At 37.3% G+C, this 11,123-nt stretch overlaps 3 protein-coding genes across 3 annotated transcripts; 1 reads left to right on the top strand and 2 right to left on the bottom strand.

Moving 5' to 3' along the window:
* Positions 1–1,053: 1,053 nt before the first annotated feature.
* On the bottom strand, positions 1,054–4,706 carry LOC106373680. The gene is made up of 6 exons (XM_048758555.1): positions 3,926–4,706; positions 2,891–3,467; positions 2,692–2,816; positions 1,883–2,423; positions 1,667–1,787; positions 1,054–1,564 (listed from the first exon to the last, which is right to left on the bottom strand). Exons 4-6 carry the CDS (start codon positions 2,053–2,055, stop codon positions 1,223–1,225), a joined length of 636 nt encoding a protein of 211 aa, XP_048614512.1. The 5' UTR covers positions 2,056–2,423; positions 2,692–2,816; positions 2,891–3,467; positions 3,926–4,706; the 3' UTR covers positions 1,054–1,222.
* A 238-nt stretch (positions 4,707–4,944) lies between these two features.
* LOC106376708 (aspartate--tRNA ligase 1, cytoplasmic-like) lies at positions 4,945–7,861 on the top strand. Its single transcript, XM_013816821.3, has 10 exons — positions 4,945–5,080; positions 5,235–5,820; positions 5,892–6,002; positions 6,106–6,219; positions 6,325–6,615; positions 6,694–6,804; positions 6,890–6,943; positions 7,018–7,213; positions 7,291–7,405; positions 7,484–7,861. Exons 2-10 carry the CDS (start codon positions 5,236–5,238, stop codon positions 7,608–7,610), a joined length of 1,704 nt encoding a protein of 567 aa, XP_013672275.2. The 5' UTR covers positions 4,945–5,080; position 5,235; the 3' UTR covers positions 7,611–7,861.
* LOC106374772 lies at positions 7,633–9,527 on the bottom strand. Its single transcript, XM_013814721.3, has 2 exons — positions 9,431–9,527; positions 7,633–9,320 (listed from the first exon to the last, which is right to left on the bottom strand). The coding sequence occupies exon 2, from the start codon at positions 9,312–9,314 to the stop codon at positions 8,676–8,678; it is 639 nt and encodes a 212-aa protein (XP_013670175.1). The 5' UTR covers positions 9,315–9,320; positions 9,431–9,527; the 3' UTR covers positions 7,633–8,675.
* Between the last annotated feature and the right edge of the window lie 1,596 nt (positions 9,528–11,123).

Here is an 11,123-nt window from a genome sequence, read left to right on the forward strand (position 1 = left end):
TATATTCTTTATCTTGAAATTTTCACTATTCAAAATTTGTTATTTTATTATTGTAAATTATATCACCTGATGAACAAACATATTAAAATGATTTAAAATTTGTTTAATCTGAATATATTTATTTTTTATTGAATGATTATATTTATTACCACACTTATTTAAGTTTACGTAAAATAAATTTTAAATTAACAGCATTTTTAAATTTTTTTTGTTAATGTTTATTTTGGCTTAAAACCCATTAATTTATAACTTTTAAGGATATTAGGACATTTATCTTTTTATTTATTTTGTCACATGCTAATACATTATATATAACTGGAGTTTCCTCCTCAAATAATCTACGAAATAGGCTTGCATGATCATTATATCATCCATCTATTACAAATGATTCTTGTTTTTATGTTTATTGTCATCAACCTAGAAGAGCAAAGCATTAACATACGTTTTATTTTTATGCTTACTCAAGTGTATTGTTAAGAATGTTAATTAATTACTAACTAATAGCTCTTATAGTCACTCTTGTGTCTTTTGTTTTTTCATAAACCCTCTGCTCACATCTCGGTCATCCAACCTCTAACTTTACTGAAATATGTATATAACATGGTGGCCTTGGTATAACCAAAATATTATGACTGTAAGTTAAAAACAATTCCATATTTTTAATCAAGATGAATCATGTAGACATAAGCTGAATCACAAAATAGGTTGTTTGCCCGCATGTACTTATTAGTTTATACTACGGGCATAGCCATTGTTCAGAGCTTGATGAGTTGTTTCAGGCCATTGCGAAACTTTATTATATATAAATTATACAATATTTAAGTTACAGCAAACAATAAACAATAGTTAAGGTACGTTGAAACTGAAATACAATAATTAAAATAAAAAAGTGAGGCCCAGTCATTATTCAATCAAACACTTGTCTCTTATTTGAAAATTTTACAAACAAAACCAAAAAGACAGTTCAAACGATTAGAAGACAAAGCATAGCAAACAACCCGATTAGTCCAGCAGATTTAAAGTAATCAGTAAACATAAATATAAAGACAGAAGTGATTATAAAAAAGTAGTTCAAAGATTAAAAGACAAAGTCTGAAAGGGAAAGAAACAATGCACTGTCTTTAGATAAACCAAAATAGTACTTAAACTGAAGCAAACTTAAGAAAAACCAAGTCTATGCTTGAACTATATAGCAAAGACTTAAACATCCATGAACCGAAGCTTAATCATCACGTCTTGGGCGTTTGGCTTTCTCTGGATCAACACTGTCAAACGTCCTTATACTCTCCTCATCTGCAGAATCACCACGGGTTTTGAAAGGTTCACAAACTTCATTCTCAGTCTGCACTGTCTCCCCGGACATGGCAGCAATGTTGCTTCCAACAGAGGCTTCTGTGGGTGGTGGTGTGTCTAGAGAGAGGATCTTGGTGACAGTTATGGCTCGGGTATCGCCAGAGAAGTTGTGCTGTGTAACTTTCACACAAAACTTATGTGTCTGTCCGATGGTGCTGATTAGAGCTTCCGGGACAGGCACCAAATGGTCAGCTCCTTCACTCCCATTAGCCTATAATTTGAGAAGAACAGTGTGAGATTTGATCAAAAAAGGAAAAAAAAAAGAACAGTGTGAGATGAAATTATATGAGAGTATTAATTGATGAATATTTACCTCAAAGTAGTTGCTAACTAACTCTGATGCGTGCCTTCCGGTTAACACACGACCAGCATCACCTAGTAGGACAAAAACGGCTTGGTCACTGTTGTCATAAACAGATATCTTTGCACGGTACCTGTTAAAAAAGATTCAGAAGGAAACGTCACCAATGTAATAAACAGAAGCAAATAACAGAGAAAGAATAATTAAATGTTCAGGCGAGAGCCATACTGAGGGACACCAGCTGTGTTGATCTTCTCACATTTCGTGTTTGTACAAACCAAAGATGTTGCGCCTTTGGTAGCCTTAGCATGGCATCCACTGCATCCAATATAGTACCAAGCTGAGCCATGAACAACATCATCGATAGTAGTAGTGCATTCAAAAAAGGCATCCTGCGACATTTTATAAGCATTTGATATAAAAATCTTAGTGTTTCAAACTGAGTAAGAAGTATATAGCTTTATTTTTACCTTTGCAGATTCTTGCTTCATGTAACTGAATATATCTGCTATAGTCAGTGTCTCAAGCTTGGTGACGACGTATGCACTAACTTGCTTAGCAATCTCCGGGTTTGAGCCGAGCCTAACACATAATAAAAACATTGATTCAGTCATTCACTTCAATATGTCTAACTGTGCGCTTCACATGAACCTGTATATAATAGATACTAAAGATGGAGATACATACCAGTTGAAATAATCTATGGTTGGCTGGACATCATAGTCCATGAAAACCCGTGAGGGAGACATAGAGGTCAGTGCAAGGGTACCTGTTCAATAACGGAAGAAACATCAAAAATGATTGAGTGAGAAATTAAAGGCCAGAGTAAAAAAAAAATGTTTTGGAATAGATAACAATAATCAACCAATGACAAAACAGAAAACGTTTATGGAATAAGAAAATGTCAATGACAAATAAGAAAAAGTTTATGGAATAAAAAATGTTTTTAGTATCACGTAAGCGAACAATGAAACTATCTTTTTCGAAACATGTCACAATTATCAATGAAATATGAGTCCAAAGAGATAATTGATTACCTCCGAGACGTTTGGTGTTAACAGCTGTGACCAAAAGCACTGTGGGAGTGTTGTCATATGAGTTAAACTTCTTGCAGAAGTCTGTTGCAGCCTGGTCCCAAAGGTAGAGCTTCATGACAGGTCCGCTGCAAACAATAAGCTCTTAGGGATTTAGCAACTACCGAGAAATGGTGACTTGAAAATAAAAGAACACACTTACTCATGCGATTGCACATGAACCATAATGTGTCGAGTGGTATCGATCTTCACTTCATCAGGTGTGGGACGCTCAATAAGAGTATGTCCATTGACCAGCTTCATGTGGCCCACAACATCTAAAACATTTTTATGAAGAGTGTAATTTAGATGGTTAATATAAAAATCTAGAAACCGAATACTTGAACTGATTAGTTAACCCAACAAAATTCTAGATTTCTTTACCAAAGCAGGAAGATAAACTAAAACTACAACAAAACATAAAGCAATGTAACTGAGATATGTTTTTTAAAATTAGTATGCTTACCGTAGAGGTCATCTTTGAGATCACAGTTAGCTTCAAAATCTTCATATGAATGAAACCTGAAACGGTCTTCATCGAAAGAGGTTGGAATCTCGTGAAGAACCGACAATTCAGAATTCCATGTGAAAGACACGGTTGCGATATGATCAGCCACCCGATACATAGGTTTGTTTTTCGACCCGTAGAAGTTGTTGAGCCTATAAACTGACCCTTGCTTCAAATCAGGCAAGTACTTCTTGATACGTCCTGGTGGGATGAATCCCTGAATGACAGTTCCCTGTTGTCGGAAAAAATAACAACTCATGAAATGAGAACAAAACCTCCGAATAAAAACAAATCCGAAACCAAACCCTACTTTAACTAATGAATCAATATTATAACAAAACGTCAAAAATACTAATCAAAACCCTAGATTCTTCTAACTAAACTATATTTTAACTAACAAAACGTCATAAATCAAAACCGTAGATTCTACTTAAAAGTTTAAAGAAACTTCTAATTAAACTCTATTCTAACTAATGGATCAATCGTATAACAAAACGAACCGTAGATTCTACTTAAAAGTTTAAAGAAACTTCTAACTAAACTCTATTTTAACTAATGAATCAATCGTATAACAAAACGTCATAAATCAAAACCCTAGATTCTACTTAAAATTTTAGAAAAACGTCAAAAAAGTCACGGGAAAACATAGAACTGCGTTCTGAAAACATTTTTTTAAGAGAATCGAGGTACCTGCTCGTCGATGAGGAGCATTTCCAGGCCAATAATTGTCTTCTTCACCGGATTTCGAGCCTCCCAGAAATGGATGAGCCGGAAGCGCAACTGAGTTTCATGAGGACCTAGAGAGACATCTTTGAAGAACATGAATTTTTCGTCAGTGTCGGATGAGACTGGAGACTTTCCATTTCGCTTCATCGCCATGGTTTGAGATCTGAGTGGTTCTAGGGTTTTAGTTAGTACGAAGAAAAGAAGAACAGCATATAAAGGAGGAGGAAGAGAGGGAGGTGAAACGAAATCATTTAAGGAGGTATTGATTGATTGGTACGAAAGTATTGAATGTGGATCGCTTGGTTATCGTTGATTTCGATCGGAGAAGACGAAGAGGGACGGGTGAGAAGAATCGCCATCTTCGACGGCTAGGTATAATTGTGTGATCTGCGTCGGATGGGGCAAAGTCAAGCAGTCTAACGTGTGGGCTTCGTGCTTCGTATTTGGGCTTCGTGCTGCGTCGGATGGGGCAAAGAAATAAAACCCCAAGGCCCGTGAGTTTAAACGAAAGCAATCCGTGAGGCCATCTGACGTGGCAAAAAGCATGTTTCTGATTGGTCCGAATAAACTGTCCTACGTATCATAGCTCTCGGCTCAGTATATCGAGCTTTTAGTAGTGTAAGATTTCCGAGCGCAGTTAATGTTCTATCTCGGTTTGATGAATCGGTTCGGTTTTCACACAGGGAGTAAAATAACAATTGGCACATGACCTATTTGACAATCACACAGAAAAATCTCTAAACCTATTTTTTTTTCTCAGCCGCTAATAGTTAATTAGCATTTATGGTTTTGTTTTGGTTCGTAAAGAAAATTTATTTGTTGCTATAAATATAGGATCTCTATTATTTTGTAAATATGATGAAAATCTAAGGGAAGAATCCTAAATTTTTTAAATAGGATCCTGCTTTGATAATTAATGGAGTAGTATAGATGTTAATTATAGGGATTAAAGAATTTATGAATATTTCCGAGCGCAATTAATGTTCTATCTCGGTTTGATGAATCGGTTCGGTTTTCACACAGGGAGTAAAATAACAATTGGCGCATGACCTATTTGACAATCACACAGAAAAATCCCTAAACCTATTTTCTTTCTCAGCCGCTTCTCCATCCTCGCAGGTAAGATCTCTCTCCCTTCTTCATATTATATTATCGAAATTCAGAGTTTTTATATCAGTTAATTGAAACTTTTGAATTACCAAGAAAGTAGAGATTCCCTTGGTAGTTGATAGGTTTCTAATGCAATTGTCTGCTGATTTGGGATTCTGCCTAGGATGATGGCTATTGGGGTTAAGTCATCTTGTCGTCAAGGAGACATCATGTCGTCATCCAACGACAGTTGTCAGAAATTTACTGGAGAAGAGATGGTGGAACCAGAGGTTTTGGAGGAATCTGGAGAGAAGATGAGCAAGAAAGCAGCAAAGAAGAGAGCCGCTACACTGAAGAAGAGGTTGTACCGTAAAAAGGAACGAGAAGAAGCCACATCATCATCATCTTCTCTTCCGGAGGATGAATCGTTTTCCAGCAACTACGGTGACGTGACTCCTAAGTCGGCTGCAGGTAGAAGCTGGAGAGAGGCTGTTGAAGGAAAAGAGTTGACTGATGTGAGCTACTTGGTTGAAGAGATTGTGGGGTCAGAGGTTTCCCTCAGAGGTCGAGTGCACAATCATCGCTTAGTCGCTAAAATATTGTTTGTGATCTTGAGGGAAAGTGGATTCACGGTTCAATGCGTCGTGGAGGAGGCCAGAGTTGGTACAAGCATGCTTAATTTTGTCAAGCAGCTGAGTCATGAATCCGTTGTTGAGCTTATCGGTCTCGTCTCTCTCCCTAAGAAGCCTCTCACAGCAACCTCTCAGCAGGTGTTGCTTGTTTCCTTTTCCTTGATTCGAATAGTGTGACATTATTAACTCATCGATAATGTATGTTGCAGGTTGAAATACATGTCACAAAAATGTACTGCCTCAGCAGATCCTTGCTAAATTTACCACTTGCTGTGGTGGATGCTGCTCGAAGTGAAGCAGATATTGAAAAATCTGTCAAGGTAGGTAGAATAATGTTGGAGCTGCTAATGTGCTCTTTTATATGTATCTTCTTTCATAAGAGATAGATGAAGCTGCTCTTGTTTCCATGATTGTTTGTTGCAGGATGGCAAACCAGCTGCTCGTGTCCTTCAGGACACGCGTTTGAATAATAGGCCTCTTGACCTCAGAACACCGGCTAATCAAGCCCTCTTCCGTATTCAGTGCCATGTCCAAATTGTAAGCCCCCCCCCTATTTATAGCTAAGTTAGGATAGGATTTGTCATCATTATACATGTGTTATATCCTAATGTTCCTATCATCATTATTTAATTGTTTGTGTAGGCGTTCAGAGAATTCTTACTATCCAAGGGGTTTCTTGAAATCCACACACCGAAATTGATGGCTGGCAGTAGTGAAGGAGGTTCCGCTGTATTTAGGTTGGACTACAAAGGGCAGCCTGCTTGTCTGGCTCAGTCTCCTCAGCTTCATAAGCAGATGGCCATATGTGGTGACATGCGACGCGTCTTTGAGGTTGGCCCTGTTTTCAGAGCGGAAGACTCTTTCACTCATAGACACCTGTGTGAATTCGTGGGTCTTGATGTGGAGATGGAGATACGAATGCACTACTCTGAGGTGTGTGCATGATTTTGTGCTAAATATTTCATCCCTCCATTAGTGCTAGCTAATAATACTACTTCCTGTTTTGTGCAGATAATGGATCTTGTGGGGGACTTGTTTCCGTTCATTTTCACAAAAATAGAAGAAAGGTGCCCAAAGGAACTTGAATCTGTCAGAAGGCAATACCCTTTTCACTCTTTGAAGGTATCTATCGTTTGGATTCTTAGGAAAAAAAACTTAAAAGTTTCTTTTGTATTGAAAATTGATGATTTGTGCACTAAACTTGTAGTTTCTTCCGCAAACATTGAGACTAACCTTTGCAGAAGGGATTCAAATGCTTAAGGTATGACTGGATTTTTTTTTTTTTTTTTTTGGAATTCAACTTGATGAATAATAATAATTGGGTCATCTTGACAGGAAGCTGGCGAAGAGGTTGATCCTCTTGGTGATTTAAACACAGAATCTGAGAAGAAACTTGGGCAGCTTGTTCTGGAAAAGTACAAGACAGAGTTCTACATGCTGCATCGCTATCCATCGGCTGTCAGACCGTTCTACACGATGCCATGTGAAGACGATTCTAACTACAGCAACTCATTCGATGTCTTCATCAGAGGTACGAGTTTGTCACCCAATTATGTTACTTGTACACTTGATTTAATAATTACTAAATTTGAGGTTTCTTTCTTATAGGAGAGGAGATCATCTCAGGAGCTCAACGTATCCATGACCCAGAACTCTTGGAGAAGCGTGCAAGAGAATGCGGCATTGATGTCAAGACAATATCCACATACATCGATGCATTCAGGTTACCACAAACTGTTCGATCTACTACTACATATCCACATGAGTTGAGTTGAGTTGACAAGTGGCTGCATGTTCACAGGTATGGTGCACCGCCTCATGGTGGATTTGGAGCGGGGCTGGAGCGTGTGGTAATGCTCTTATGTGCCCTCAATAACATCCGCAAAACTTCTCTATTCCCTCGTGACCCAAAAAGGCTTGCTCCCTAATATCATCGCTCTTTCCCTCGTGTTTCTCAAAGCCTTGCTCCCTTAATAATATCTATCTTATCAATCAAATTGTCAGGCTCCACTGATATTTTCTCATTGAAGATCTTTGAGAGTCTGTGTAACGATCGCTCCCGTTTTCTAACTTATTTTATTGGAACGGTTCGTTAAGGTGTTTAGTTAGTTACCTTTTAACTGTTGTGTGTTTAATGTTGGTTCTCTTAATCATTAATAAAGAGACATGTTTCAATTAACGGTATTGTAGACATTATTGGTCTCAAATTTTTATTAATAGTCTTGATTATTTCTATTTAAGGTCTTTTGTTTCTTTCTTCCTTTTCCTCATTCCCTTTCTCCCAATAGTTGTTGAAAATTAAATTTTTGGTGAATAAGTGCATGTTCGTTCCTTCTATTTAATATTTGAGTATGTCTTTTATTAAGGCGTGCCGTTACCATTTGTCACAGTAACAACTATAGGAGACAAGAAGTTCAATTTTTGTTACTATTAAACTGGCTGAACTTGTCATTAGAATTTTGCAAATGAGCCCACTTTATCTAGTTGAAGATCTCGCACTCATCCATGATGTTTCCTGTAAAACGTATAATTGTAATATCATCATATTGATTTGGTTCGTTACTCCACTTCTAGGATCCGGATTTCTTGTTTGGGCCCGAGTTTTCTAGTTTGTTTCGTTTATGAAAGGCCTTTTGGCTGATCTGATATATAAGCCTAGGGGTATAAAAAACATTTTAACAATTCGTAGTGTTTTTGCATGAATTGAGGACGATATGAACTTTTTGTAAAAGAAAGATTAGATTATTGGTAAGGAGACTAGACGGCTTCAATAGCTAGACTTAAAAGAAATTAAATCACACTTAAAACATAAATCAAACCGAAAAGAAATTAAACCACACTTAAACATAAAGCACACCGGTCCTAAAGCAGAATTAAACCACACTTAAAACATAAATCAAACTTGTCATAGAGCAGAAATCAAACCGCAGGGACTAAACCAACAAGCAACACAATCTGGTTCTCACGATAAGAAGATGATATCTCACCACCAATCACCATAGTACTCCACCTCTGCACGTCGGGCAATCAGTTCTTCTCCAAATCCATTGGTAGATGCATGCCTTGCAATACACGTGACCGCATTCTAACCCTATCCGCGCTCCGGGGTTGGCTATACTCTCATAGCATATAGGACATGCATTGGGAACACGCTGCCTATTAGCTAAGTCGACGTAATCGTCTTGTGCAAAGTAAGGTTGCCAGTAAGGCTGGTTTTGGTCCGCCACTGCTTGATCAACCACCACTGTTTCAACTTCGAGGTTGAAATTTGCTCCTCCACCACCTGCGCCATGTACATGTGCAGACAAGAATGCAGCAAGGGGTTCCCAATTGTAGTTCCAACCCTGATCGTAATCATTGAAAAGATCGGTAGCAATACGTTGACGAAGCTCCTCTTGCGTGTCTACACGCCATCCTTCCGTCGTATGATTGATTTGCTCGTAAGGTCCAAGGGGATGGCGGGGAGTATCATGACGGTGATAGTATGTTATGACTTCGTTCCCATTGAGCCAACGACTTATTGTGCGTTCGCAGTCGACCATCCTTACGACAAGGTTGCTCAAAGTACCAGCAGCTACGTTGAATCTTACAACACGGTATTCCATTTCGCTGGTCACAATAAAGTTGGCCATGATTTCCTGCATGGAGCACAAACTTTGTAAGAAAAAACCAAAATGAAACTCGTACAAACTTTTGAAGAAAAACCAAACTAATAAGTGATACAGAAGAAAAGAGAAAGAGAGCTTACCAGAGATGAGAGAAGAAGTTGAGTGATTTTGGAAAGTTAGAGAAACGGTTGTATTTATAGAGTGGAATGAGTATTTTGAGTAATATATATATATTTTTTTCTTTGAAGCGCCAACGTAATATAAAATGTTTCGAGTATATATGTAAAAATGCATTGAGTATATAAGCAATTAAGTACATACAATTGTTTTCTATGTACACGCATGTGCGTCTGTAATATTACATGTTTGAGAGTGACATAATATTAATAAATAAAGTTCGAGAGTGACTTATTTCTACTGGCTAAGGTGATTTAAATGAAAAGGAAATGTGGAGTTATTGGTCTATGTCACCTCTATATAGTTTCCGAAACACAAAACTGAAACTATAGCCAAAATAAGAACTACTCTTAATAATTAATTATTCACTCACTTGCTTAATTGCTTTGTTGTTTTCTGCAAAACTTATATGTTTTCTTGTGTTAATTATGGTCCGGTGATGGTAGCATTAAGCATTGGTAGAAAACTGACATTGTCATAACATTGGTTAGTAATGCCAAATGAAGGATTGACGCCTAACAAAGGAAGACACTAGCTTATTTTCATAGGTTTTTGCTTCAGCTTATCTATCCAATTTATACTTTTTACTTATTTTTTTGTTCCTTATCATGAATTCATCTTCATTTACTTCTTTTAAAAAAAGAAATAATAAGTTGAGATAAAGTGGTTACATAGTCTTAAATACATATGATAATCATAATAGGATCAAGGCATATTAAGTAATTAGTGTTATGAAATAACTTATAATTTATAGTATCGAGAAATTTAAATTAGAGTAGAATTTAATACCCGTAGGAAGCAAATAACACTACTATGAGTGAGAGAGTTTATTATAAGTAAGAAGAAGAAGATGTAATGGTTCTTTGATTATAAACTCTTGTTCTTGTTTTTTGGTGTACAAAAGAGTGAGATGAGTGATGGTATTTATAGTGAACAACAATGCATAAAATATCAAAGATGGTGCTTGATTTGGTAAATGAGTGGGTGATCATAGTGCTTGATGAGTAGATGATCATAGTGCTTAAGTTGGTAAAGGGGTGGAGGATCATTTCAAAGTTTATCTTATAACACTCCCCCTTGATCATCCATCTTGTATTAAATTAAGTTTCGTAATACTCCCCTTGAGAACCGGTGTCACTCTCCGCTCTCGCTCAACGTCTTTGTTGCCTCGTTAAAAACCTTTCTAGGAAAACCCAATGGGAAAAACCATAGTTAGGTAAAAAGAGTACAACTACGTAAGCTCCCCCTCGATTGAGCAATCATAGATCCTTCTGATGACGCATTCCAATGTTATGGACATGTTTTCTGAATACCGAAGTAGAGAGTGATTTTGTGAAGAGGTCGGCTGCATTGTCGCATGATCGAACATATCTTACTTCAATCTCTTTATTCTTCTCGAGCTCTTGAGTATATGAGAAGAACTTCGGAGGTATATGTTTGGTTCTATCGCTTTTGATATATCCTTCCTTCGTTTGAGCAACACATGCCGCGTTATCTTCATATAGAATAGTTGGCCCCGTACTTTTGTCAATCCCACTACTTGAACAAATGTGTTGGCTTATAGATCTTAGCCATACACATTCTTTACTTGCTTCATGGAGTGCGATGATCTCAGCATGATTTGAAGAGGTAGCCACAAGCGTTTGTTTCTGAGAA

Source organism: Brassica napus, chromosome C5 (assembly GCF_020379485.1).
Source record: "Brassica napus cultivar Da-Ae chromosome C5, Da-Ae, whole genome shotgun sequence".
NCBI lineage: Eukaryota > Viridiplantae > Streptophyta > Magnoliopsida > Brassicales > Brassicaceae > Brassica > Brassica napus.

Coding starts and splice junctions, on each gene's coding strand:
- LOC106376708 (XM_013816821.3), top strand. CDS start 5,236: ATGATGGCTATTGGGGTTAAGTCATCTTGTCGTCAAGGAGACATCATG. Junction 6,616..6,693: donor TACGAATGCACTACTCTGAG/GTGTGTGCATGA, acceptor TGTTTTGTGCAG/ATAATGGATCTTGTGGGGGA. Junction 7,406..7,483: donor ACATACATCGATGCATTCAG/GTTACCACAAAC, acceptor GCATGTTCACAG/GTATGGTGCACCGCCTCATG.
- LOC106374772 (XM_013814721.3), bottom strand. CDS start 9,314: ATGGCCAACTTTATTGTGACCAGCGAAATGGAATACCGTGTTGTAAGA.
- LOC106373680 (XM_048758555.1), bottom strand. CDS start 2,055: ATGTCGCAGGATGCCTTTTTTGAATGCACTACTACTATCGATGATGTT. Junction 1,788..1,882: donor AACACAGCTGGTGTCCCTCA/GTATGGCTCTCG, acceptor CTTTTTTAACAG/GTACCGTGCAAAGATATCTG. Junction 1,565..1,666: donor TAGTTAGCAACTACTTTGAG/GTAAATATTCAT, acceptor CTCAAATTATAG/GCTAATGGGAGTGAAGGAGC.